The sequence below is a fragment of the Mandrillus leucophaeus genome, unplaced genomic scaffold, assembly GCF_000951045.1.
Source record: "Mandrillus leucophaeus isolate KB7577 unplaced genomic scaffold, Mleu.le_1.0 Scaffold678, whole genome shotgun sequence".
Classification (NCBI taxonomy): domain Eukaryota; kingdom Metazoa; phylum Chordata; class Mammalia; order Primates; family Cercopithecidae; genus Mandrillus; species Mandrillus leucophaeus.
Window position 1 is genome coordinate 49,146 of NW_012107341.1, and position 23,323 is coordinate 72,468.

Sequence of the window (23,323 nt, forward strand, 5' to 3'; positions counted from 1 at the left end):
CCCCACGTGCAGAAACACCAGGGTTCAAGTAACCATGGTGTGGGCGATGAGGGGTGTGGGGAAACAGCCTTGAAGTCTGAGGCAGATCAGACAGAGGAGTTTGGGCTTGACCCAGTGGGCAGTGGGACCACTAAAGTATTTGCATTAGGAAGAATGGCCAGATGGACCATCCTTGAGGAATCTTCATCTTCAGTGTGTGGAAATAGGACTAGAGAGGGGGAGGCAGGTGATGCAGGAGATTCCTTCGGAGTCCACTGTGAGAGTCTAGGGGAGAGAAGACAACATCCCGAGTAACAGTGGAGTACAGATGGTAGGAAGGGGTCAGCAGGAAGTCAGATAGAATCCCATGTGCAGGGAAAGGAGCAACAGTGGAGCAGGAGCAGGGGAAAGGAGGGGCTGGGTTTGAGTCTTGGCAGAGCTGGAATCAACTTGGCAATCTTTGGCCTCAGGAGGAAGAAGAGACGGAGATGACAATGAGGTAGAAACCTTAGCACATAATGAAGCCGTGACTGAAATGGAGAGGCAGGAGAGGCAGTGGTGCCTTGGAGGGCTCTTCATTGGGTGTCGTTAGGCCTGGAAACCAGCAGACTGGTGCAGTCTCCTCAGGTTGTGGCAGCGAAATGGCAGTGTGCTGCATGTGTGGTGTCCACGTAGGAGAGAAGCTTGGAGGAGGTGTGTGTATGATGGGGCCAGCCAGGGGCACACTCCTTGCTTCTCAGGGCTGTGCTGGCCTGGCCATGCCCCCTCCCTGGTCGGGGAGGGAGGTCAATCAGAACTCTGGGGGCTGCCAGTCAGGGACACGGTTAAATTCAGGTGATACTGCAGCCTGTACAGATAAGGCAGCAGGGGCTAAAGGTGGGGGTGTGATCTGGAGGCGTGGTCAGATCCCTCCATCCCCAAACCTGCTGTGCCCTTGTTGGGACCTTTGGGCCCTTGTTGGGACCTTCGGGCCCTTGCTTGGACAGGAGCTGAGAGCCCGTCAAGCTCAGGACGTATCCATCTGCACACGTTGAGCAGTTTGGCCATGTCTTTGTAGTCCTGGGACAGTGGTGTTTGGTAGAAACCAAATACGGCTTTCAAGCTTGACAGTCCACGCTGCCACATAGAGACTGGCTGCAAGAAAGCAATGAGCTTCTGGTTGCAAAGTTTTGGGGGAGAAGAGAAGAAAAAAATCGAACTCCTTTAGGAAAAGAGTGTACTAAATCACGCCTGAGAGGTGGCAAGAAGAATTGCTTTATACAAATTCAACAAATGCTGAGGTTGGTCAGCTAAGATACAGAGCTGCCACGTCTCTCTGGGTATAATTAGGCTTTCTCCTGAAGGGATCACCTGGGCTGACTGCCCTGGAAACACTGCTAGAAGGTGGTGGACGAATGCACCTTGGGAAAAGGAAGCAAGGTTGCTGCCAGGCATCCCGATGAAAGGCGAACTCTGCCCTTCCTCCCTCAGAACTCTTGCGGTCTCATTCTCATTTTCCAGGCTTGGAGGGTTTGTGAACAAGTGAACCAAGACAATTCACTCGCTGTCTTTCTGCAAAATGACTTGAGATTTCCATTGCCGGGAGTATAGGCGCCGGCACCGCAGGCTTGCTTGGGAAAAGCTGCATCAGGTGGCACATTTATGAATAAGTCACTAGCTGGATTGGATCAGATGCCTCTGCTAGTTCTCAGGGCACTGCTTCATTCTGCACTCCTCTTTCAGGGAAGCCCAAGGAGCGGTTTCTGTCTATTAGCTCCTGGAATGGCATTGGCTGTGCGGTAGAAAGCCCTTTGCACTCCTTTTAGGGGGCAAAGCAAACCCACTCCAGGCGAGGGCCGGGGCAGCTTGGGATGTGTGCAAACATTGCCTGGTGGTTTGGGAATCAGTAAGTTTTCTCTAATCTGTTCCATTTCCGTTGTTAAGAATGTTCAAACTTCACTGTAAACTAGCACTGCTTTTTTTTTTTTTTTTTTTTAAGGAGATATCCTTTTTCTATAATATTGAACAATGTAGTAACTCTTGTTTTTATCTGAAACTTGGAGCAGGGGTTGCTCTGCTCAGCATGAGCATGGAGTATTTGCTGATAGTTAAGTGATCCTCACCGACAGGCTCTTTCTTCACTTGCTGGTAGTTGAGTAATAGCTGTGGGACTGGGCTCTCAAATGTTCCTCTTTGAATATTTACTTGATGTGTTGTGAGATATCAGCGTTCCCATATCTACAGGCCCTGAAGTTTAGTTTGGTGAGTGTTATGGATATGTTTTGTTATTATGTCTTAGAGAATCCTATCTAGAAAGCTGATCTTTTTATGTTGAATTACTGAAAGCTTCCCCCACCCCCGGGTCAAAGCTGTGAAATTCTATTGTGTAGGATTTCTTAGGCAGTTATGAATGCGTTTGCTGCATAAATGAGCTTTTATTAGGCATTTTAAGGAGACAACTTATACTCTACCCTTGCAGAGACAAGAGGCTTGCTTCTTTTCTTTGTTTTTAATAGAAAGAGTAAGGATGCTAATAATAATAGTAAAAAAATATTGTAATTGCCACCAGTCATTGAGTGCTACCTGTGTCTTGGTGTGTTACCAGAAACTTTACAAGAGTCATCTCATTTAATCCTCACATAAACTCAGCTGATAAAAGCTGAAATCTCTCTCTGTTCAGCTCTTGGGGAAACTGAGGCCTACAGATTATAGGAGCTTATCTGGGGGAGATGCACAGCCTGGTCACATCATGGCTGGATTTGACCTCATGTGTTTCCAGCTCTAGAGCATGTCATCAGGATGCGGTGGATGGTGTTGAGCTGTGGAGTGTCCTGGGGCAGACTTTCAGCAGGCAGTACCTTTGTGTGCCCTGAAATGTGGTGTTTTGATGGGTAAAGTCATTTCTCCCTGGCTTATTGCACCAGTGTGATATTTATTGTTTTTATGCCGCAATTCTGCAGGCTGCAGTGTGATTGTTTCATACACACATATTTCAGCCCTTACTTATCTGGATCTTCTGTTGACTGTTTTTCTGGCTTTCCGTTTTGTTTGCAGGGGCCAAGAAAGTAGGGAAAGCTTTGATGGGACTTTCCTCTGATAGCTCTTCTCCTCTATTAGAAGGAATTCTTGTCTTCACAGGAACATTGCCCTGAGCTTGGGAGGTGCCGAACTCCAAGAGAAGGTATTACATGGAGTCTTAATCTGGAGTCCCTGGTCATCAGGATGGTTTACAGAAATAATGTACAAGGAAGAGGCTTGGGAGTCTGAGACTCAGGGGCATGTAGCAGTTTAAAAAGAGCAGGGTCTCTGCACAAGTCTAAGGAAGTCATCAGAGCTGGGACCTTGCCCAGCTCCTGCTGGGTACACCCATCGCAGGTGCTCCTGGCTGGTGGCAGGCAGGCTGGAGTGCATCTAGCCTAGAAGAAGGTCCATGGCCTTCATCAGATACTCAAAGAAGTACCTGACTCGAGTATTCAGGGATGCTCGAGACTGACCTGGGGCCTGTCCCAGCTCTGCCACCTACCTCATGTCACACCTGGGGACATCCTTCCATCTCGCTGTGACTCCAGCTCTTCCTCTGTCTCCTGAGGCAGTTGAACACAGTCCCCATGAGTCCATCTGAGCCTCGTGGAACCTTGAGCACTGAAGGAAGTTCTTGGAGGCCCAACTGAATTTGCAAAGAAGGCTTGTCCAGATCCCACATCAGAGTAAAGGGGGTGTCTCTGCAATTATGTGCTGGAAACCTTCACTGCAGAGTATTCTCTAACCTGACCCCTCTCATCAGCCAGCACTGCAGGATGCCAGCGTTCTAGTATGTGTCGAGGAGTCCAGACATCCTATCATCAGTCTGCCAGGAGCCCTGATGTCTTTTGTTTTCAGGAAGTAATTATGGATGGAGGCAGTGGTGCAAAATGTGTAGGTGGTGTCCTAGGCTCGGAAAGACCTGGGCTAGAATTCCAGTCTTTTCAAGCTGTGTGATTGTGAGAAGGTTACTTAACTGGTTGGATCCTCAGCTACCTTGTCTGTAAAATGGGGAGAATACGCTTGTCATATGAAGTTGCCGGGGGTATTGAACATACACAGCGTGGCATGGTGGCTGGATCATGGCATGTTTAGAAAATGAGGGCTTAAATCAGATTAGTGTGGGACTCAGGGATGTGGGAGCTGGTATAGGATGCGAGGATTCCTCATTCCCCTCTGGTAACCAGTTCTGCAGGCTGCAGTAGCACTCAGTTGTTTTATGGGCATTTGTTTCTGGACATCTTTCTGACTTTTTATTATTGCTATGAAGCTGGGCACTGACTCGGCAGCTGAATCCCAACTCACTCACTCACTCACTCACTCACTCACTCACTCACTCACTCACTCACTCACGCACTCAGGCACTCACGCACACAGTGGTGACTGAATTCCTTCTCTGGGGCCAGCACTTCACTTACCAGTGATGAACAAGAAAGTCATGGTTCCTCTTCCCTTGGTAGAGGGAAATCTACAACTGTGGCTGCAAATAAGTAGCCAGACACAAACTAGACGCCGCTTATGTACAGTTTGTAAACAGGACGAAGCAAACATCCTATTGCTGAAGAATCTCATGGAAAGAGAATGGCAACTCCCTTCTGCCTGCAGCATAAACAGACTCTCTGAGCCAGGAGAGCCGGGTGTGCCTGGTTTCTCTCTGAAATTCCGTTTAAGCACATGCGGGTTGCCAGCAGCCAGCTAGAGTAGCCAACATGGTAAACAGGCACCCATGCTGTAGGTGTGCCATTCAGGTCAGCTGGCCTCAGGATCACTGTGGATTTCCCAGTCCACTTTTCTTGGACAGTAAGAAATTGTTATACCTTCATGTCCACAGATGACGTTTCCAGCTGGAAAGATGGAAGAAACGTAAAGCATAGTGCTTTTGAACTCGGGGTCTGGGAAAGTACAGAGATACATGAATTTTCCCTTCTCAGCATGCGGTCCCTGTCTACCTCAGCCTGACCAGCCTGGCTGGGCAGTAGCTGTCACCTATAGACTTAGGTTTTAATTCAGCTACCTGGGCCCCACATCTGCGATTCACATTCACTGCACCGTGTCACCTAAGATCCTCTGACTTTCAGTGAGTGGATTTCAAGTCTTCTGCTGCGTGTTGAAGAGCTCTCAGCATAAAAACCCAGCTGGGAGCTTCCAGCTGATGTGGGGATTAACAAGTGTCATCCTGAAACTTAGTAAATGTGTGATGGTTTTAAGCTAAAATCATTTGGAGCTATGGTCGATGACCTTGGAAATGGCAGAAATGTTTTCATATATGTATTTTTTCATTTTATAAACAGTTCCTGCCAGGGCACATGCAGCTTTTTCAACCTGGAGGGATCAAAGGAAGCTTGAGTTGTGTGCGCTGTGATTCATTCCCTGCTGAGTCCCAAGGACTCGCCCTGCCTCCTGCTGGAGGGGGTGAGAGGACGGAAAGCTGGATTACCCAGCCTGCATGCACTGCCAGCCAGGAGCACCTGCTATGGGTGTGCCCAGCAGGAGCCGGGCAAGTTCCCAGCTCTGATGGCTTCTTTAGACTTGTGCAGAAGCCCTGCTCTTTTTAAACTGCCACATGCACCTGAGTCTCAGACTCAACCACATGACATCTGCACAGATGTTTGAGAAAGGCATTCCCTGGTTGGTAAGCTAATGACTTCACAACCGAGTACAGATGCACAGGAGTCCCCGCGTAAATAGCAACCATTCTTTCCCAGGCTGAGCCACTCACAGGCAGAGGAAGCCAGGCGTTTTCTGTTTCGTGCTGTGACTGTGTTAGCTGGAAGATGGTGCTTGCGTTCAACAGAAGCCACACTGAAAGGCACAAAACAATGGGGAACAAGCCTGGTCTAAGCCTGTGCAGGCCATCCACACGCACAGGCCATCCACACGCACAGCCCACCCCCACACACAGCCCACCCACACCCACAGGCCACCCACACGCATAGGCCACCCACACGCATAGGCCACCCACACCCACAGGCCACCCACACACACAGCCCACCCACACGCACAGTCCACTCACACAGCCCACCCACACCCACAGGCCACCCTGTCTCTTATACACATCTAGATGTGTATAAGAGACAGCAGTCCACTCACACAGCCCACCCACACCCACAGGCCACCCACACGCACACGTTGCCCACATGCACAGCCCACCCACACACACAGCCCACCCACACGCACAGGCCACCCACAGGCACAGCCCATCCACACGCACAGGCCACCCACACGCACAGCCCACCCACACGCACAGACCATCCACATTCAGGCGGATCACCTGTGGTCAGGAGTAGCCTGACCAACATGGTGAAACCCCATCTCTACTAAAAATACCAAATTAGCCAGGTGTGGTGGCACATTCCTGTAATCCCAGCTACTTGGGAGGCTGAGTCAGGAGAATCACTTGAACCTGGGAGGCAGAGGTTACAGTGGGCCAAGATTGTTCCATTGCAGTCCAACCTGGGCAATACAATGAGATTCCATCTCAGAAAAGAAAAAATAATAAAATAGAAATCCCAAACACCCTGGAGTGCTTTCTGGCAGGTGTCCCTAGCCCGGGCATGCTGTTTTAGCATCTTCTCCTGTGATGTGCAGTACAGCATTTTCTTTTTTTTTTCTTTTTCCCTTTGGGGACTTCTCCTCCTGCCCCAGGCTTTGTCTCTTTTTCTCATATCTGAAATTTCTGCTCGTCTTTAAGACAGTTCAAGGCCTCCTTGGCTAGGGTGTTAGGGTAGACGGCCCACTAATGTGGTCTACTCAGGTTTTTTCTCCCTCAGAAAGCTTGGCTCTTTGAAACATTTCTTATTCTGCAATCTCTTTTTCATTCCTATCTCAGGCTTTTGTAAGTCTGCAGTGTTTCTTGTAGGCAGGAACTATGTATGATTTTCAGCCGTGTCAATATCATCATCATCAATAAGCATTTTTAAGCACAGTCATACATAGCTTAATGATGGGGTGCACGCTGAGAAATGTATCCTTAAGCGATTTCATCATTGTGTGAACATCACAGAATGTACCCAACACAAACCTACATGGTACAGCCTACTACACACCTAGCTGTATGCTATAGCCTATTGTTCCTGGGCTGCAAACCTTTGCAGCTTGTTACTGTGCTGAACACTATAGGCAACTGTAACACAGTAGTAAGCATTTGTATGTCTCAGCATATCTCACCATAGAAAAGGTATTACGGTCTTATGGGACCACCTTTGTATATGTGATCCTTCAGTGACTGAAGCACTGTTATGTGGTAGATGACTGCACCCACAAATATGAACTACATCATGCTACATATTGAAAATACAAATGGCCTTGCTGCCTTCTAGAGTTGTTAAATAATAATAGAATTGGTATTCAGATTTAACTGGTCCATGATAGGACCTGGGCATGTTTTAAGCTTCCCAAGTACTTCCAGCCACAGTGCGGCCAATGTATATATCACTGATTCAGCTATGTGTGTGCCCAGGCCTGGAGCACCCAGAAATGGGTTCTCCAATGACGTTGTTTTGAGCCATATCTTTGAGAACAGAACAAGTGAGGCAGAGAGTACAGTGAGGCCAAGATGGTTGGGGATTGGTTGGGCAACAAGAGTGAAACTCCGTCTCAAAAAGAAAAAAAAAGAAAAGGAAAGAAAATGGCATTGTGGATCATGTGTTAATTCTGCAGTCCATGGATCTAGTTTTACAAATGCATGAGGAAAGAACAGAATGCCCATTCTAAAAGTAAACAGCTTCTGGAAACTGGAGCTGTAGGCCAATTGCCAGAAGAGTGGAGGACATTGAAGAATGGTTCAGGTCTAGGGCTGGTGGAGATCTTCAGACTCTCTGGAAGTTTGGATATGTGTTTACAGCCCTAGAGGGCACAGATGTGTGATGTCACTGAGTGAACAGGTCCTGCGGTCAGTAGATCCAGATGGAAACACACAGCCGTTTTTTATTGTGAAGATGTCTAGACTTCATCAAATGTTTTCTCCCAAAAGCAGGCCAAAATTCATTTTGTTAGTGTGACATATTCCAATTTTTTAAATGTTGGCTACCTTTAATGTGTACACGTGCACATGTAGGCACACACACATGCATGCACACACTAATGCACACAGCACTCTGCTGGGCAAACAAACTTCCCTGGGGCCCTTGCAGCCTGCTGGTTGCAGCTTAGGCCACAGCCAGTGGGCCCTGCCAGGCGTGTAAGCAGTACATGCCCCGAGCAAAGTCAGGCCTGAGAAGACAACAGTCCTTGCAGGCTGCTTCCAGTCACACTGTGGAGGGAAGGGTGGAGTGTGTACCGTGTATGATTCACGTGACTCCACCTTTGTGTGTGCCATAGAGATGAGGGCTTGGACCAGGGTGGTGACACTGGACGTGGGGAGGGAGGTTGGATGAAATTCTATTACAAGGGTGCTTCTGAGTAGCTGGGGACAGATTCTTTGTTGGGGATAAGTGCAGGCTGGCCATAGATTTGGAGCTGGGGCAGGATTTAATAGAGTGTTGCACGTGTCAGCGAGCCCACCTGATTCATTGTGATCATTAATTAGTGTGATGTGTCATCCCCGTGACAATTCAGAAGGGTCAGTCCAAACCCTGCTGCACCCACCCTCCCCTTGACCAGATCCTGTGAAAACAGGCTTGTGTACCTCCCCAACAGCTAGCACATTTCTAAGGTGTTTCTTTCTGGGAATGCTTCCTTTCAATAACCCTTTCTCTGTTTTGTTTACTTTATTAGTTTTTACTTGTTTGGGGGACACTGATTTTAAAAAGGCCATAGCACTCGGAAGGCGCTCCTGAAGACAGACCTGAGTGTGTGTAAGAATGAATTATTCCTAGGCAGGTAGGAACATTGCCACTCACTCCGTGCCTCTGTGTTATGGTTTTTAAGGAGGAAGATGAAGGCTCGTGCTCCCCCACCTCCTGGAAAGGCTGCCACTCTGCACGTGCACAGCGACCAGAAGCCCCCCCACGACGGGGCCCTTGGGTCACAGCAGAACTTGGTTCGCATGAAGGAGGCGCTGAGGGCCAGCACCGTGGACGTCACCGTGGTCCTGCCCAGTGGGCTGGAGAAGAGGAGCGTGCTCAATGGGAGGTGAGAGCCAGTGCTGCGGGAGGAGTCGCTGTACTCACTTTGCGAGTATAGCGGGGAGAATGGAAAGGCAGATATTGACGTATTGCGTTTTCTTCCTCATCGGGTCTGACCTCAGGGACCTCATGGATATAAATCGGGCCTAGTGACCACTTAGAGCAGCCTGGACTGTCTCACCTGGGGTGGGCTTATGCTAACTGGCCCAGCCATGATGGCTCACCAGTTGCTTAGGAGAGCTGGGGCTCCAGGGCTCCCTCCTATGAGGAGGCAGGCTCAGAAAGGAGGGCAGGTGCAGCGGTGACCTACACCCCTGGGTGGGACAGCAGCCACAGTGTGTCTCAGGCATCCTCGGCTCTGAAGGGACCCAGCCAGGAGGGCAGCCTCCTGAATTAGCCATTCCCACAGCTACTTGCAGCAACCTGTGGCGGTGTGTATACAACTGGCAATCAACTTTCTAAAGTGAAAATATTTCAGGTTTAAATGAAGGAATAAACCAACCCAATCATGGATTTCCAATTTAAGGGCTTGAATTTGAGACCCTCAGTTCCCACATGCACTCTTCTCAGGACTGATCTGCCTGTGGCTGAGTGTCCCATGCCACTTCACTCACAAAAGGTGCAGCTGAAACATTGGCAAAGCCTCCTTCATCATAGCATTGCAAGTTTATGACCAATAGACTTGCACATTTTATGTTTGACATTGTTCAAAATATATCATAATTTTGTTTAAATAGTTTTGTGCTATTCTTACTGATGCTTTTAGTGATAACCCAATGTATAATAAAAAAACTAGCAAAGTCACAGAAAAGTTAACTAGAATTTATACATGTTTTTACTGTAGAGAAGTATGATAGAATGATTAATTACAAAAACTTTCAAGCATACATGTATATTTGTGTAATTCTGATGCAGCAGTGAATTGAAGCAACATTTATAAGAAAACAAGGAGAATAAGAAATGATATAAAATGGGCTGGGCACGGTGGCCTGTAGTCCCATCATTTTGGGAGGCCGAGGCAGGCAGATCACTTGAGGTCAGAAGTATGAGACCAGCCTGGCCAAAATGGTGAAACCAACTAAAAACGCAAAATAATTAGTCAGGCATAGTGATGCATGCCTGTAGTCCCAGCTACTCGGGAGGCTGAGGCAGGAGAATTGCTCGAACCCAGGAGACAGAGGTTGCAGTGAACCGAGATCGTGCCATTCCACTCCAGCCTGGGCAACAAGAGTGAAACTTCATCTCCAGAAAAAAAGAAATGATATAAAATGTTTTATTCTTACGAAGCAATTTGCTTGAGTAATTTTAATGGATAATGGGGAAAATTAAATCACCCTGGGTGTTTTTATTCTCACAGATGCCTTTTAAAAAGTGATGTAAGCATTTTATTTTAAAATACCAGTATTTAGATTATAGTTGTAATTACCTAATCCTTTGCAACTATTTTGTTACTTTTTCAAATTAACCAGTTTATAATCAAAATTCCAGGTGATAGTTTAATTGGCAAAGGGGTACATACGTTTTTCAAAAGTATTTTATGAGATAAGTGAATAAAAATTTGGAGGGCGTTGCTCGAGGCCTCGGAATATGCCTAGGATTGGAACTGTTGAGTTATGGGATACAGTATTGCAGCTGCACCAGGTGAGGCCAACCTGCCCTCCAGTGTGGTGCCACTGGGCTAGAACCGGAGGTTGCTCCTCAGTGGGGGTCCTGTGGCTGTGGTCATAGCAGGAGGGCTCAGGTGCAGTTAGCTATCTACAGTGGATCAAGGTGAGAGGTGCCTGGGCTCAAAGCCTGGTCCACCGGAAGCCACTGTCTCTTGCGGCAATTCGATAGGCTTTCCCTCCAGGGTTCATGCACAGTGGAGTGACAGGAGTTTCTGTGAGTTTCTTTGTTTTATAAAAGTAGTCGTAGGCCATGGTACACTTTTCCTATACAACTTTGTAACTTAAGAAATTAGTCACATTATTATAGTTTTAAAAGACACTTTAGCATATGCATGAAATTTTCTCAGTGGGTATATTAGGGTTTACTCGCAGTTCTTACATTTTAGCCCAATTCCTAGGTACATATTTTGTTTAGAAAATGGCATTGTGGCCCAGGCACAGTGGCTCACGCCTGTAATCCCAGCACTTTGGGAGACCGAGGTGGGCGGATCACCTGATGTCAGGAGTTCAAGACCAGCCTGGCCAACATGGCAAAACCCCGTCTCTACTAAAAATACAAAAAAATTAGCTGGACGTGGTGGCAGATAATCTGTAATCCCAGCTACTCGGAAGGCTGAGGCAGGGGAATTGCTTGAACCCGGGCGGTGGAGGTTGTGGTGAGCCGAGATCATGCCATTACACTACAGCCTTGGCAACAAGAGTGAAACTCGCATCTCAAAAAAAAAAAAAAAAGAAAGAAAGAAAAGGAAAGAAAATGGCATTGTGGATCATGTCTTAATTCTGTAGTCCATGGATCCAGTTTTACAAATGCATGAGGAAAGAACAGAATGCCCATTCTAAAAGTAAAAATATTATTTTAAAAAATGCTTTCATTTCTTTTATTTCCCTTATAAAGTAGAGGTTGCCACCAGGTAGTTTTGTAATGTAGTGACTGAGAATAGGTGCAGCCTTAGAGATGGAGTATTAAAATCACGTTATATTTCTTAAGTAGTGAATTATTGTCCCCTCTCATGGTTTCCTGAAGCATCAGTGAGTTACAGCAGCGGCTGTGAGCTGCCTCCAGTAGGTCTTTGGTGGGATAACTATTGTGGATGCAGCAGCTCCTTGCTTTGGGAATTGGTTTTATGTTATGCTCTTTAGTAATATAAGAGTGGGCTGCAGTTAAATTCCTGACCCTTGCTTAAAATGGATCTACTTATTTTTTGTCGTTGTGGCTTCTCTCTTCTGTCTTAAAAAGTGGGTTTAGTAAAGAACATGCCACCTTTTCATAGGGTAAGCAAGGAGTTTGTAATTTATAGTCAGCCCCTTAACTGTGTTATTCCCTGACATGTAATATTCCGCAAAGGAAACACATTAGTAATTGGATGCTGATAATCCCATTTGGAAAATCAGTGATTTTTTTTTTTTAAGCTTCCCTTGAATTTAGAAACATAAATAAAAGTTGCAGGCTGTTCTTACAGATTAAAACATGAGAACTGGTGCTCTGGGCCGTTCACAGGGGAAATGTTGTGACCTACCTTAAGGATGGTATTACCAGCACCCCACACAGCTGCTGGACAGAGGCCACCATCACATCACTTTAATTGAGGCACAAGAAAAGAAAAGATCTTTCAGTCAGGTGCAGTGGCTCATGCGTGTAATCCCAGCACTTTGGGAGGCTGAGGTGGGCAGATCACCTGAGGTCACAAGTTCGAGACCAGCCTGGCTAACCTGTCTCTACTAAAAGTAAAAAAAATTAGCTGGGCATGGTGGTGCTTGCCTGTAATCCCAGCTACTCAGGAAGTTGAGGCAGGAGAGTCACTTGAACCCAGGAGGCAGAGGTTGCAATGAGCCAAGATTGTGCCTGTGCACTCCGGCCTGGGCAAGAGTGAGACTCCATCTGAAAAAAAAAAAAAAAGAAAAGATCTTCGAAGAGCCCTTTACAAAAGGGTGTCAGGTATTTAGTGTGTTGGGCTGTATCATTGTGATGTGGTCAGTGCCTTGCAGCCAAGCTGGTGTTCAAGGCCAAGGGCTGGGGCAGAAGAAGGCAAGCCTTCCTTTTGCAGAAGAGAGGAAATCTGCCTCATTTTCAGTCCTGTGATTCCGCCTCTCCAGGCCATTACACCCCCTTTACAACAGACAAGCTTAGACCTGTGCAGGGAGTTTTAGGTCCCTGTCCTTGTGAAACAGCACAGGACTCTTGCAGCAACAGGTGTTGGGCCTCCATATTCCTTCTGTAGAGGGCTCACCTGTTCTCAGGTACAAGGGAAGGGAGGCTGGGAGTGACCTTCAGCCTTCTCTGTCGTGTGAAGGTATTGATGGAGCACATGTGTGGTCTCCTGGAGGCCTCTGAAGGGCTGTGGCCTTGGCCTTGCACTCTTGGGTATGAGGTCCTGGCCCTGGACTGAAGGAAGTAACCTTTGAGAGGACAGCTTTGCTGCCATGCACTGTTGAGTAGGCCCCAAGAAGGCTGTTCTGAAAGTCACAAGGTTGCAAGTCATATGCACCTTGGTGTGATTATGCTTCTATTAAAAGACTTCCCTTTTCAATAGAGTAAGTTCCTGGGAGCCAGAGCCCACTTTGGTAACCTGGACTTTTTTTTTTTTTGAGATGGAGTCTTGCTCAGCCACCCAGGCTGGAGTGCAATGGCACAGTCTCGGCTCACTGCAACTTCCGCCTCTCAAGTTCAAGCAATTCTCCTGCCTCAGTCTCCTGAGTAGCTGGGATTACAAGCGCCTGCCACTACGCCCGGCTAATTTTTGTATTTTTAGTAGAGGTGGGGTTTCGCCATGTTGGCGAGGGTGGTTTCAAACTCCTGACCTCAAGTGACCTGCCTGCCTCGGCCTCCCAGAGTGCTGGGATTACAGATGTGAGCCACTGCACCTGGCCAGCATTGTCTTTTAACAGTTTTGAAATGTGGATGCCTTTACAGAAGGCATTCCCTCTCCAGTTAGTGACAACCCCCATCTCTCCCTAAACTCACATCATGAGAGCCCTCAAAGACTGGTAGCAACTGCTTGGCCCTAGGAGGTGTTTCGGTTTGTGAGGGCTTGGCCAATTCTCGGAGGTCTGACACCATCCTCCTCACTGTGGCTCTGGTGTTAGTCATGGGTTCCGTTTCTGGTGACGTGGCTTCTGATTTGCATCTGCAAGGTAGGCTCCTGCCCACCTCAGTTGACAGCCTGGGACCCAGGCCTCTCTGAAACTGCATCCTTACAGAGACCTCAGCCTCACACCTAGGGGCCTGCCTCTCTAGCCAACAGACTTCCCCGGTTCTGGGCTTCCTCAGGTCACCTGTCTCCACATTGACCCTTTTTGTGTTCTGCCGATGTGTCCCTTTGTGTAGGGCCTCGTTGGCATGAACTGCCTGTAGTGCAGCAGGCCACAAGCTTTTTGGCACTAGGGACTGGTTTTGTGGAAGACAGTTTTTCCACAGACCAGGCCAGGGATGGCTTTGGGATGATTCAAGCGCATTGTGTGTATCGTTAGGTTCTCATAAGGAGCGCATACACAGTTCACAATAGGGTTGACGCTCCTGTGAGAATCCAGTGCCGCTGTGGTCACACAGGAGATGGAGCTCAGGGGGAAATGCTTGCTTGTTCACTGCTCACCTGTTGTGCGACCTGGTTTCTAACACACCATTGACCAGTCCTCGTCTATGGCGTAGGGCCGGGGACCGCTGCTGTAGAAGACCCAGCCGTCAGACTGGACTGTCTCCCAGGGCTTGACTCTGCTACTCCGGAGTCGGCCTCGTCCAGAGCTTAGGTCCCACACAAGAAATTAGGCCACTCTGGACCAGTTTAAGATTTGACAGTTCATGCAAATTAAATTTGTTTTAACTTTGTGTTGGGTAGTAGCTACAGCTACCTTAAAGTGATTTGTAAGCTTGACACTGAGTGACCTGTTTACTCAACACATACGTGCTAAGTGTGCATGTCCTGGGTACTTAGAGTCTAGTAATTCTTAAAGTAGGGTTCCAGACCAGCAGCAATGGCTTCACTTGAGAACTTGTTAGAAACGCAAATTCCCAGCCCCTCCCCAAACCCCCTGAGTAGAAATACTGGGGAGGAGCCCAGCCACCTGTGTTTCAGCGAGCCCTGAAGGTTCAGATTGCGTCTTAAAGTTGCAGTCCCCCGCTATGGTGCATGCTACTGGCTCTGCTAGATGTCAGGGATATTCGATGAGTATGCGGTCCTAAGAATGAGCCCAAGGTCTCACTGGTGGGGTGGCATGAACAGGGGGACTATAGGCATGATTTGTGTCAGTGGCTCAAGAACGACCCTTGGCAGCCTCATCACAGAGTATTTTTCAGTCCATTTCCACACTGAATGGGGTCTGAGGATCTGGTAGGACAGCTGGCTTGTAATGTAGATAGAAGTCCCCTCAGTTAGAGAAGAGTAATTCATTAATTGGCCAGGGTGTGATGGAAATGGAAGTAGGACTTGGCCTCTCTGACATCCATGTCCCAATTGTGTGTTCCCCAAGCAATCTTTTGCTGTTGCCTGCTTTCTGAGGGACAGTGGCCCCTCTGCACTAGGACGGGTATTGGGACAGGCTGTCCGTTTCTCATCTAGGGCTCTGCTAAGATTTCAAAAAGAACCACCTATGAAAGGAAACCAGTTTTTTTTTTTTTCCTAATTGAAGTCATTGACTCAAACAAAAAAAATTTTTGACATCTGTACACATTTAGAAAATATTATTTTTAAAGAAGTATAATAATTATAGTCACTTGTTAAGTTTAAAATCAGAGACCATAACAACAACAACAACAACAAAGTAACATTTACCTCTACCTTATGAGCACTTAAAAGGCATTTGGGGGAACAGAGGTAAAGAAGTTAGAGGTAAAAACGATGTTGAGGAGGAAGGGGAGAGAAACCTGAAAGGCCTGTTCTTATAACTCCCACTACCCCTGCTATCTTAATTTTATGGTAATCATTCCATTTTTTTACTGTCTTTTATCTTTCCGTTGAACCTGGGATTTAACCTGAATATAGATAGATAAGAGAAAGAGAAGGAGAGGCAGAGAGAGAAGGAAAGAGATTGAGATTTTCTTGATGTCTGTGTAGTCAATGAAAATGGCGATCCTATGGGATCATCCCTGAGGCCAGGGAGAGCCCTAGCCCTAGTCACTTTCCTAACATACCTGACTCTTTGTTTGACATTCTGAGAGGGTCTAACTGTCTTAGTTTTATTCTTTGTACAATCTGAGAAACTATTTTGCATTGCTTCAAAGATGCTGCTTTGAAAAGGTCTAATATCTTGGTCCATTTGCTGAGAGCAGGACGGCATTTGGCAACATACAGACAGGCGATCCTTTGCCCTGCGCTAGGCGAATGCCTTACTATGTAGAATCCAAAATAGAAAAAGTAGGAACAAATTAACTCATTTATTTAGCAAGCACTGACCTTGTGCCTACTACATGCCTGGCACTGTGCTTGGTGCCTTAAAAATGTTACTTCACGTAAAACTCTATCCACCCTGTGAGGTGGGCACTGTCATTCTGCTGTCACCAGTAATAAAACTGAGGCACAGAGGATGCAGTCAGCGCCACCCAGGTCAGAGAGGCAGTGAGCAGTGGTACCAGGATTTCATCCCAGGCAGGCTGCTCCAAGCACCATCACTGCACCCAGTGCTGATGTGGGAAATCACGCCCAATCCCTAATCAATGGACAAAGCTGCAGATCAGGGTGGGGCTGCTCTATCAGAGGTAGTGAGGAGAGGAGACCAGACCCAGGAGGTGGCGAGAATGTGTGAGTGGCCAGGCAGCCTCTTCCACTTGCCCGTGGCCCAGTGGCCCAGTGACCTACTGAGGTCTTGTGGAGGGATGCACTTGTCACACCCAGTTAGAGAATCATTAATCCTTTGTCCTCAGGAGATGAGAGACAGGTTGGGATCTGATGAGCGTATAAGGAAAACCCACAGGGAGTAGGCAGCAGCTCTGCCTCTCTGTCCATTGTTGGCACTGCCGTTGTCCCAAGGGTGGCCTGCCTCTGGATGAATTCTCCAGTAGCATCAAAGCAGGCTTGAAAGAACTGGCGGATTGTTTGGAGTTTGGCATTTGCAAATGTCAGCCAGTAGCAACTTAAAAGGCGTGGTGCAGAGGACCAGAAGCGGCATCCCCTCACACCTTGCTGGGCAAAGACATGCTCCAGAAAAGTGTGTAGTGGAGAAGTAGTCAATCAAACTGCATTTTACATGAGCCTGGGAAGGGTCACACAGAATGTCAAACCCTGCAGGAAACGTCATAAAACAAGTTCCTGCTATTGAACCCATGTCCTCACAGGGTCGAGTTTGTGTGTGTCCAGGTTTTTTATGCTGCCAAGTCAGGTCTTCCTTAGAAAACTGTGTTTACCTGGCACAAATACAGGCAGCCCCAGAGAGAGCAAAGCAGCAGCCAAAGCTGGAGCTCCTGGCAGCCCTCAAACTTCCCAATTTCATGTGGAAGACCCACTGTCCTGGGTGCAGGTTCCAGCCCTGGGAAGGGATGGTGTCTGAGGTCTCCTCCAGGTTGAGAGGATAACTGTGCCCTGCAAGTAACTTAAGCACATCTGATAACCCATGTCTGTGGAGACTGGGTTTTATTATCATGTTCTTACAGTGTTTGGGGGCAGAGTTTTGCCACCCTGCAATTTAAATTTGGGCAGATGGGTTGTTGATGATCTACTCCCACCCTCAACTGCTGAAGATGTCATGGCAGCTTTCACATGAGGAGCACTCGCCAGGCAGAGCTGCCTTCCCGGGGTGGGGCATGGATGCAAAGGCCCACATTGTGGAGGACTGACCAGCAGATTGTGGAGATCCATTTAGCGCACAAGGTGGAGATTTGGGCACTCAACTATTTATTTGGCTGGAATTAATATACTCCTCTGTGAGCACACCGCATACTGGCTTCTGTTGTGGCCAGGTGGGATTATTCTCTGTGCGGGGGAAAAGCTGTGGAGCCCCCGGACTGTCTATTCCCTTTCACCTCTCTAGATGCTCCAAACCTGTCTCCAGTTATTGGACTAAAAGAACAGAGGATCACAGTAGTAGCATTTGTACAATTTTTGGTGTTCTTTGACAACTGATTTGTATCGGTTTACTGGGTAGAAACAGCCTCTTGGTGGGGATTAGAGGGAAAACGAGTCAGGTCAGATGGAGTGAGAGTGGACCCCAGCTCCCCTGCCTCATGGAAACCCAGGGACCAGCTCCCCATCCTCAGACCGAAAGAGGACTGAAGGACACCATGGGCGGTGCACGGTGTGGCCACAGGCTCATCACAGATACACAGGATGTGGTCAGGAGCCTGTGGTGTTCGCATATTTAAGAAGTCTATTCCCTATGCTGAGGGTTCTCTGTGGACTGTCGTGTCTGCAGGTGCATGGTGATGTTCTCCCTGTTTTGTTTCCTGGAGCTCTTCATTGAGATGAAAGTTTTTACCCAGGATCTGAAAGAATCAGAACTCATGGTAGTTATTAGCCTGCAAGCCCCGCTGTGAGGTTCTGGAGGGTTGGGGCTGCCCGGGCCCCACCAGGTGCTCCCGCCACCACCAGCACCCATTTCCCAGGGGTGTCTAGTATCTTCCTCATTGGCACCTGCTGTTACTTAATCACTTCCTGGAGAGTGGGTGAGGGTAGATATTGTCATGGAGATAGCTTTGAGCATTGCTTGTGTCAATGAGAACATTATCGATGCTCTTTTCTTGTAGCAGTGGGATGAGAAAGAAGGCACTTTAGGGATTCTTGCAGGGTTGGGTTTGCCTGTGGGTTTACGGCTCAGTGTTAGGGCCCTGCAGCTCGTGCTCAGGGTCACAGAGGAATGGATGAGAATCTCTGGCTGGTCAGGCACCTAGGGCTTTGCAAGTATTTTGAGTTCAGAGACAAAATTTTATTTATTTTAGAGTTTTCCAGTTGGCCTAGTAACACACTGCACCCACTAGGTGATCTGTAATCACTTGTTAAATTAAGTATGTACTTTTATGCCTTCCATTTCCTTAACCAAAAAATAAATGTCCACTGTCCCAAGTATCTATTGGGAAAAGTAATTTTTTTTCTTATGTTTTATTTTCAGCTTTATTGGGAGCGTAATTGACAAATAGAAATGGTATATATTGAAGATGTACAACTTGATGTTGATTTACATGTATGTTTGTGAAATCGCCACAAAGTGGTTAACACATCCATCACCTTACAGACTTGTGTGTGTGTGTGTGTAGTGAGAACACTGAAGGTCAACTCTTGTAGCACGTTTCAAGTATACAGTGCAGTATTGTCAGCTGCAGTCCTCATAGTGGACATTAGACACCAGATCTCCAGAGCTTACTTGTCCTTTGTAACAGAAACTGTGTGTCTTTGACCACCTCCCTATTGCCCAGCCCCTGTAACCACCATTCTACTCTCTGCTTCTAGGAGTTCAACTGTTTTAGATTCCACATATAAGTGAATCAGGTAGTGTTTGTCTTTCTCTCTGGCTTTTACTTAGTATAGTGTCCTTCAGCTTCATCCATGTTGTCACATGTGGCAGGATTTCCTTCTCTAAATTTTAAGGCTGTATAATACTTCATTGTATATGCATGCCACATTTTCTTTATCCATTCATCCATTGACAGTCATTTAGATTACTTCCACTTCTTGGCTATTGTGAATACTGCTGCAATAGATATTGTAAATAGTGCTGCAATAGATATGGGAGTACAGATATCTCTTAAAAATTCTGGTATCATTTTCTTCTTCTTCTTTTTTTTTTTTTTTTTTTGAGACAGAGCCTCACTTTGTCAACCAGGCTGGAATACAGTGGCACAATCTCGGCTCAATGCAATCTCTGCCTCCTGGGTTCAAGCAGTTCTCCTGCCTCAGCCTTCCGAGTAACTGGGATTACAGGAATGAGCTGCCATGCCTGGCTAATTTTTGTATTTGTAGTAGAGACAGGGTTTTGCCATGTTGCCCAGGCTGATCTTGAACTCTTGACCTCAGGTGATCCGCCCACCTCAGCCTCCCAGAGCGCTAGGATTACAGGCGTGAACCACTGTGCCTGGCCCATTTTCTCTAGAAATATATACCCAGAACTGGGATTGGTGGATTATATGGTAATTCTATTTTTAATTTTTTGAAGAACCATCAGACAGTTTTCCATAATGGCTGTACCAATTTACATTCCTGCCAGCAATGTTCAAGGTTTTCCTTTTCTCCGCGTTGTCATCAACAATTGTTATTTTTTGTCTTTTTGGTAAAATTGCCATTCTGACAGGTGTGAGGTGATATTGTGGTTTTGAATTGCATTTTCCTGATGGTGTTCAATATACCTGTTGACAATTTGTATGTCTTATTTTGAGAAATATCTATTCAGGTCCTTGGCCCATTTTAAGGGGGTTATTTGCTGTTGAGTTGTTTGAGTTCTTTATCTATTTTGGATATTAACCCCTTAATTCAATATGTGGCTGTCAAGTATTTTCTCCCATTCCATAGATCGCCCTTCTCTCTGTTGACTGTTCCTTTGCTGGACAGAAGCCTTTTAGCTCGATGCAGTCCCATTTGTCTATTTTCGCTTTTGCTTTCTATGCTTTTAGTGTCTTATCTACCAAAAAAAAAAAAAAAAAAAAAAAACGAAAAACAAAAACAAACAAAAAACTGCCCAGACCAATGTCATGAAGCTTTTTCCTGTGTTTTCTTCTCATAGTTTTATGGCTTCAAATCTTATATTTAAGTGTTTATAATCTATTTTGAGGGTTTTTTTGTATATAGAGTGAGATAAGGGTCAGATTTCATTTTCTGCAGGTGGATATTCAGTTTTCCTGGCGCTGTTTATTGAAGAGATGGTCCTTCCCCCATTGTGTCTTCTTGGCATCCTTGGCAAAGATCTGCTGGCTCTTAATGGATGGATTTATTTTTGGGCTCTCTATTTTGTTCCATTAGACTACATGTTTGATTTTCTGCAAGTACCATACTGTTTTGTGTACTATAGCTATATCACATATTTTGAAATCAGGATGTTTGATACCTCCAGGTTTGTTCTTCTTTCTTAAGATATCTTTGAGTATTCAAGATCTTTTGTTGTTCCATATGAATTTTTGGATTGTTTCTTTTCTATTTCTGTAAAGAATGCCAATGGGATTTTGATAGGGATTGCATTGAACCTGTAGATCTTTTTGTGAGGTATGGAAATTTTAACAATATTAATTATTCCAATCCATGAACACAGAACATCTTTACATTTATCTGTGTCTCCTTTGATTTCTTTCATCAATGTATTATAATATTCAGTGTACCAATCTTTCATCTGTTTGGTTAGGTTTATTCCTAAGTATTGTATTATTTATTGTTGCTATTTTCCTACTTGCTTAATTTCCTTTTTAAATAGATCATTGTTTATGTATAGAAATGCTACTGATTTTTTTTTGATCAGGTGTGGTGGCTCAGGCCTGTAATCCCAGCACTTTGGGAGGCCAAGGTGGGTAGATCATGAGGTCAAGAGATCGGGACCATCCTGGCCAACATGGTGAATCCCTGTCTCTACTAAAAATACAAAAATTAGCTGAGTGTGGTGGTACACACCTGTAGTCCCAGCAGCTCGGGAGGCTGAGGCAGGAGAATCACTTGAACCCAAGAGGTGGAGATTGCAGTGAGCTGAGATAGTGCCACTGCACTCTGGCCTGGTGACAGAGTGAGACTCTGTCTTAAAAAAAAAAGCCACTGATTTTTTTGTATTGATTTTATATTAAGCAACTTTAGTAAAATTGTTTATTACCTTTAACAGTTTTTTCTTGCTGTTGAGTTTTCAGAGCTTTCTATGTATATGATCATACCACTTGTAAACAGGGATAATTTCAGTTATTTTTTGATGTATGTGCCTTTTATTTATTTTTCTTGTCCAATGCCTCTGGCTAGGACTGCCAGTACTATAGTGAATAGAAGTTGTGAAAGCGGACATCCTTGCTTTGTATGGGCCTTAAAAGCTTTCAGTTTTTCTTGATTATAATGTTAGCTGTGAGCTTTTTGTAATGGTTTTTATGATGTTGAAGTAAATTCCTTCTCTGCCTTTTTTTGGTGAGAGTTTTAGCATGCATGGATATTGAGTTTTGTTAGATGCTTTTTCTGTATCCATTGAGACTATCATGTAGTTCCTATGTTTCCCTCTGTTGATGTGTTGTATCACATTGATTAATTTACAAATGTTGAACCATCCTTGCATCTCAGGGAGAAATCCTACTTAGTTTTGGAGTATAATCCATTAAATGTGCTGTTGAATTTTGTATGCTAGTATTTTATTTAGGATTTCTGCATCCATGTTCATCAAGGATATTAGCCTATAGTATTCTTTTATTTTGGAGTCTTTGTCTGACTTGGGTGTCAGCATGATTCTAGCCTCATAAAATTTGTTTGGAAATATGTCCTCTTTTTCTATTTTTTTTGGAAGAGTTTAAAAAGCACTAGTATCAATTATTCCTTGACTATTTGATAGTGTTCTTCATTGAATCGATTTGGTCCTGGACTTTTCTGTGTGTGATGAGATTTAATTGCTAATTTAATCTCTTTATTTGTTATTGGTCTCTTCAGGATTTCTGTTTCTCCTTGATTCAATTTTGATAGGTTATACATGTCGAGGAATTTATCCATTTTTGTTTTTTTAGGGATTATGTGATTTGTTCGTGTATTCTTGTAATACTGCCTAGTAATCTTTTTTATTCATATTTCTAAGATATTTATTATAATATCTCCTCTTTCAGTTTTTAAGTCTTCTCCTTTTAATACAGCCAAGAGGTTTTTTTTTTTTTAATTTTTCTGTTCTCTATTTCAATTATCTTTGCTGTAATCTTTATTATTAACTTCCTTATGCTAACTTTGGGCTCAGTTAGTTTTTATTTTTGTTCCCTGAAGTATAAACTTAGGTTGTTTGAGATCTTCCTTCTCCTCCTCTTCCTCCTCTTCTTCACTAGTATTATTATTATTATTATTATTTTTCCAGATGGAGTCTCGCTCTGTCACCCAGGCTGGAGTGCAGTGGTGTGATCTCGGATTACTTCAAGCTCTGCCCTCTAGGTTCAAGCGATTCTCCTGACTCAGCCTCCCAAGTAGCTGGGATTACAAGCCTGTGCCACCACGCCTGGCTAATTTTTATATTTTTAATAGAGACGGGGTTTTACTGCATTGGCCAGGCTGGTCTCGAACTCCTGACCTGAAGTGATCCACCTGCCTCGGCCTCCCAAAGTGCTGTAATTACAGATGTGGGCCACTGCGCCCGGCCCTTCCTTTTTTTTAAATGTAGGATCTTACTGCTATAAACTTCCCTATTAGTGTTAGTTTTGTTCCATCCCATAAGTTTTGATAACTTTTGTTTTCATATTCATTTGTCTCAAGATATTTCCTAAATTCCCTTTTGATTTCTCCTGTGACTCAGTGGCTGCTCAAGATGGCATTGTGTAGTTTCAATGTACTGTAGTTCTCCCTATCTGTGGAGGATTTGTTCTTAAACCTCTGGTGAATGCTTGAAATCACAGATAGTACTAAAGTTTATATATACTGTGTTTTTTCCTATACATACGCATCTATAATAAAATTTAATTATAAATTGGATATAGTAAGAGATTGACAATGAATCAATTTAAAAATAAAATATGACAATTGTAACCATATAGTTATAATAGTTATCATACAC

At 45.4% G+C, this 23,323-nt stretch overlaps 1 protein-coding gene across 4 annotated transcripts in view; it reads left to right on the plus strand.

Annotated features, from left to right (window-relative positions):
• Positions 1-8,851: 8,851 nt before the first annotated feature.
• Positions 8,852-23,323, plus strand: part of COBL (cordon-bleu WH2 repeat protein) — a 208,224-nt gene continuing 193,752 nt past the window's right edge. For all 4 annotated transcript variants that reach the window (XM_012002084.1, XM_012002085.1, XM_012002086.1 and 1 more), the window contains exon 1: positions 8,852-9,051. In XM_012002084.1, the coding sequence (XP_011857474.1) occupies positions 8,855-9,051 (197 nt within the window). In that variant the 5' untranslated portion in view covers positions 8,852-8,854. The remainder of the gene's footprint in view (positions 9,052-23,323) is intronic.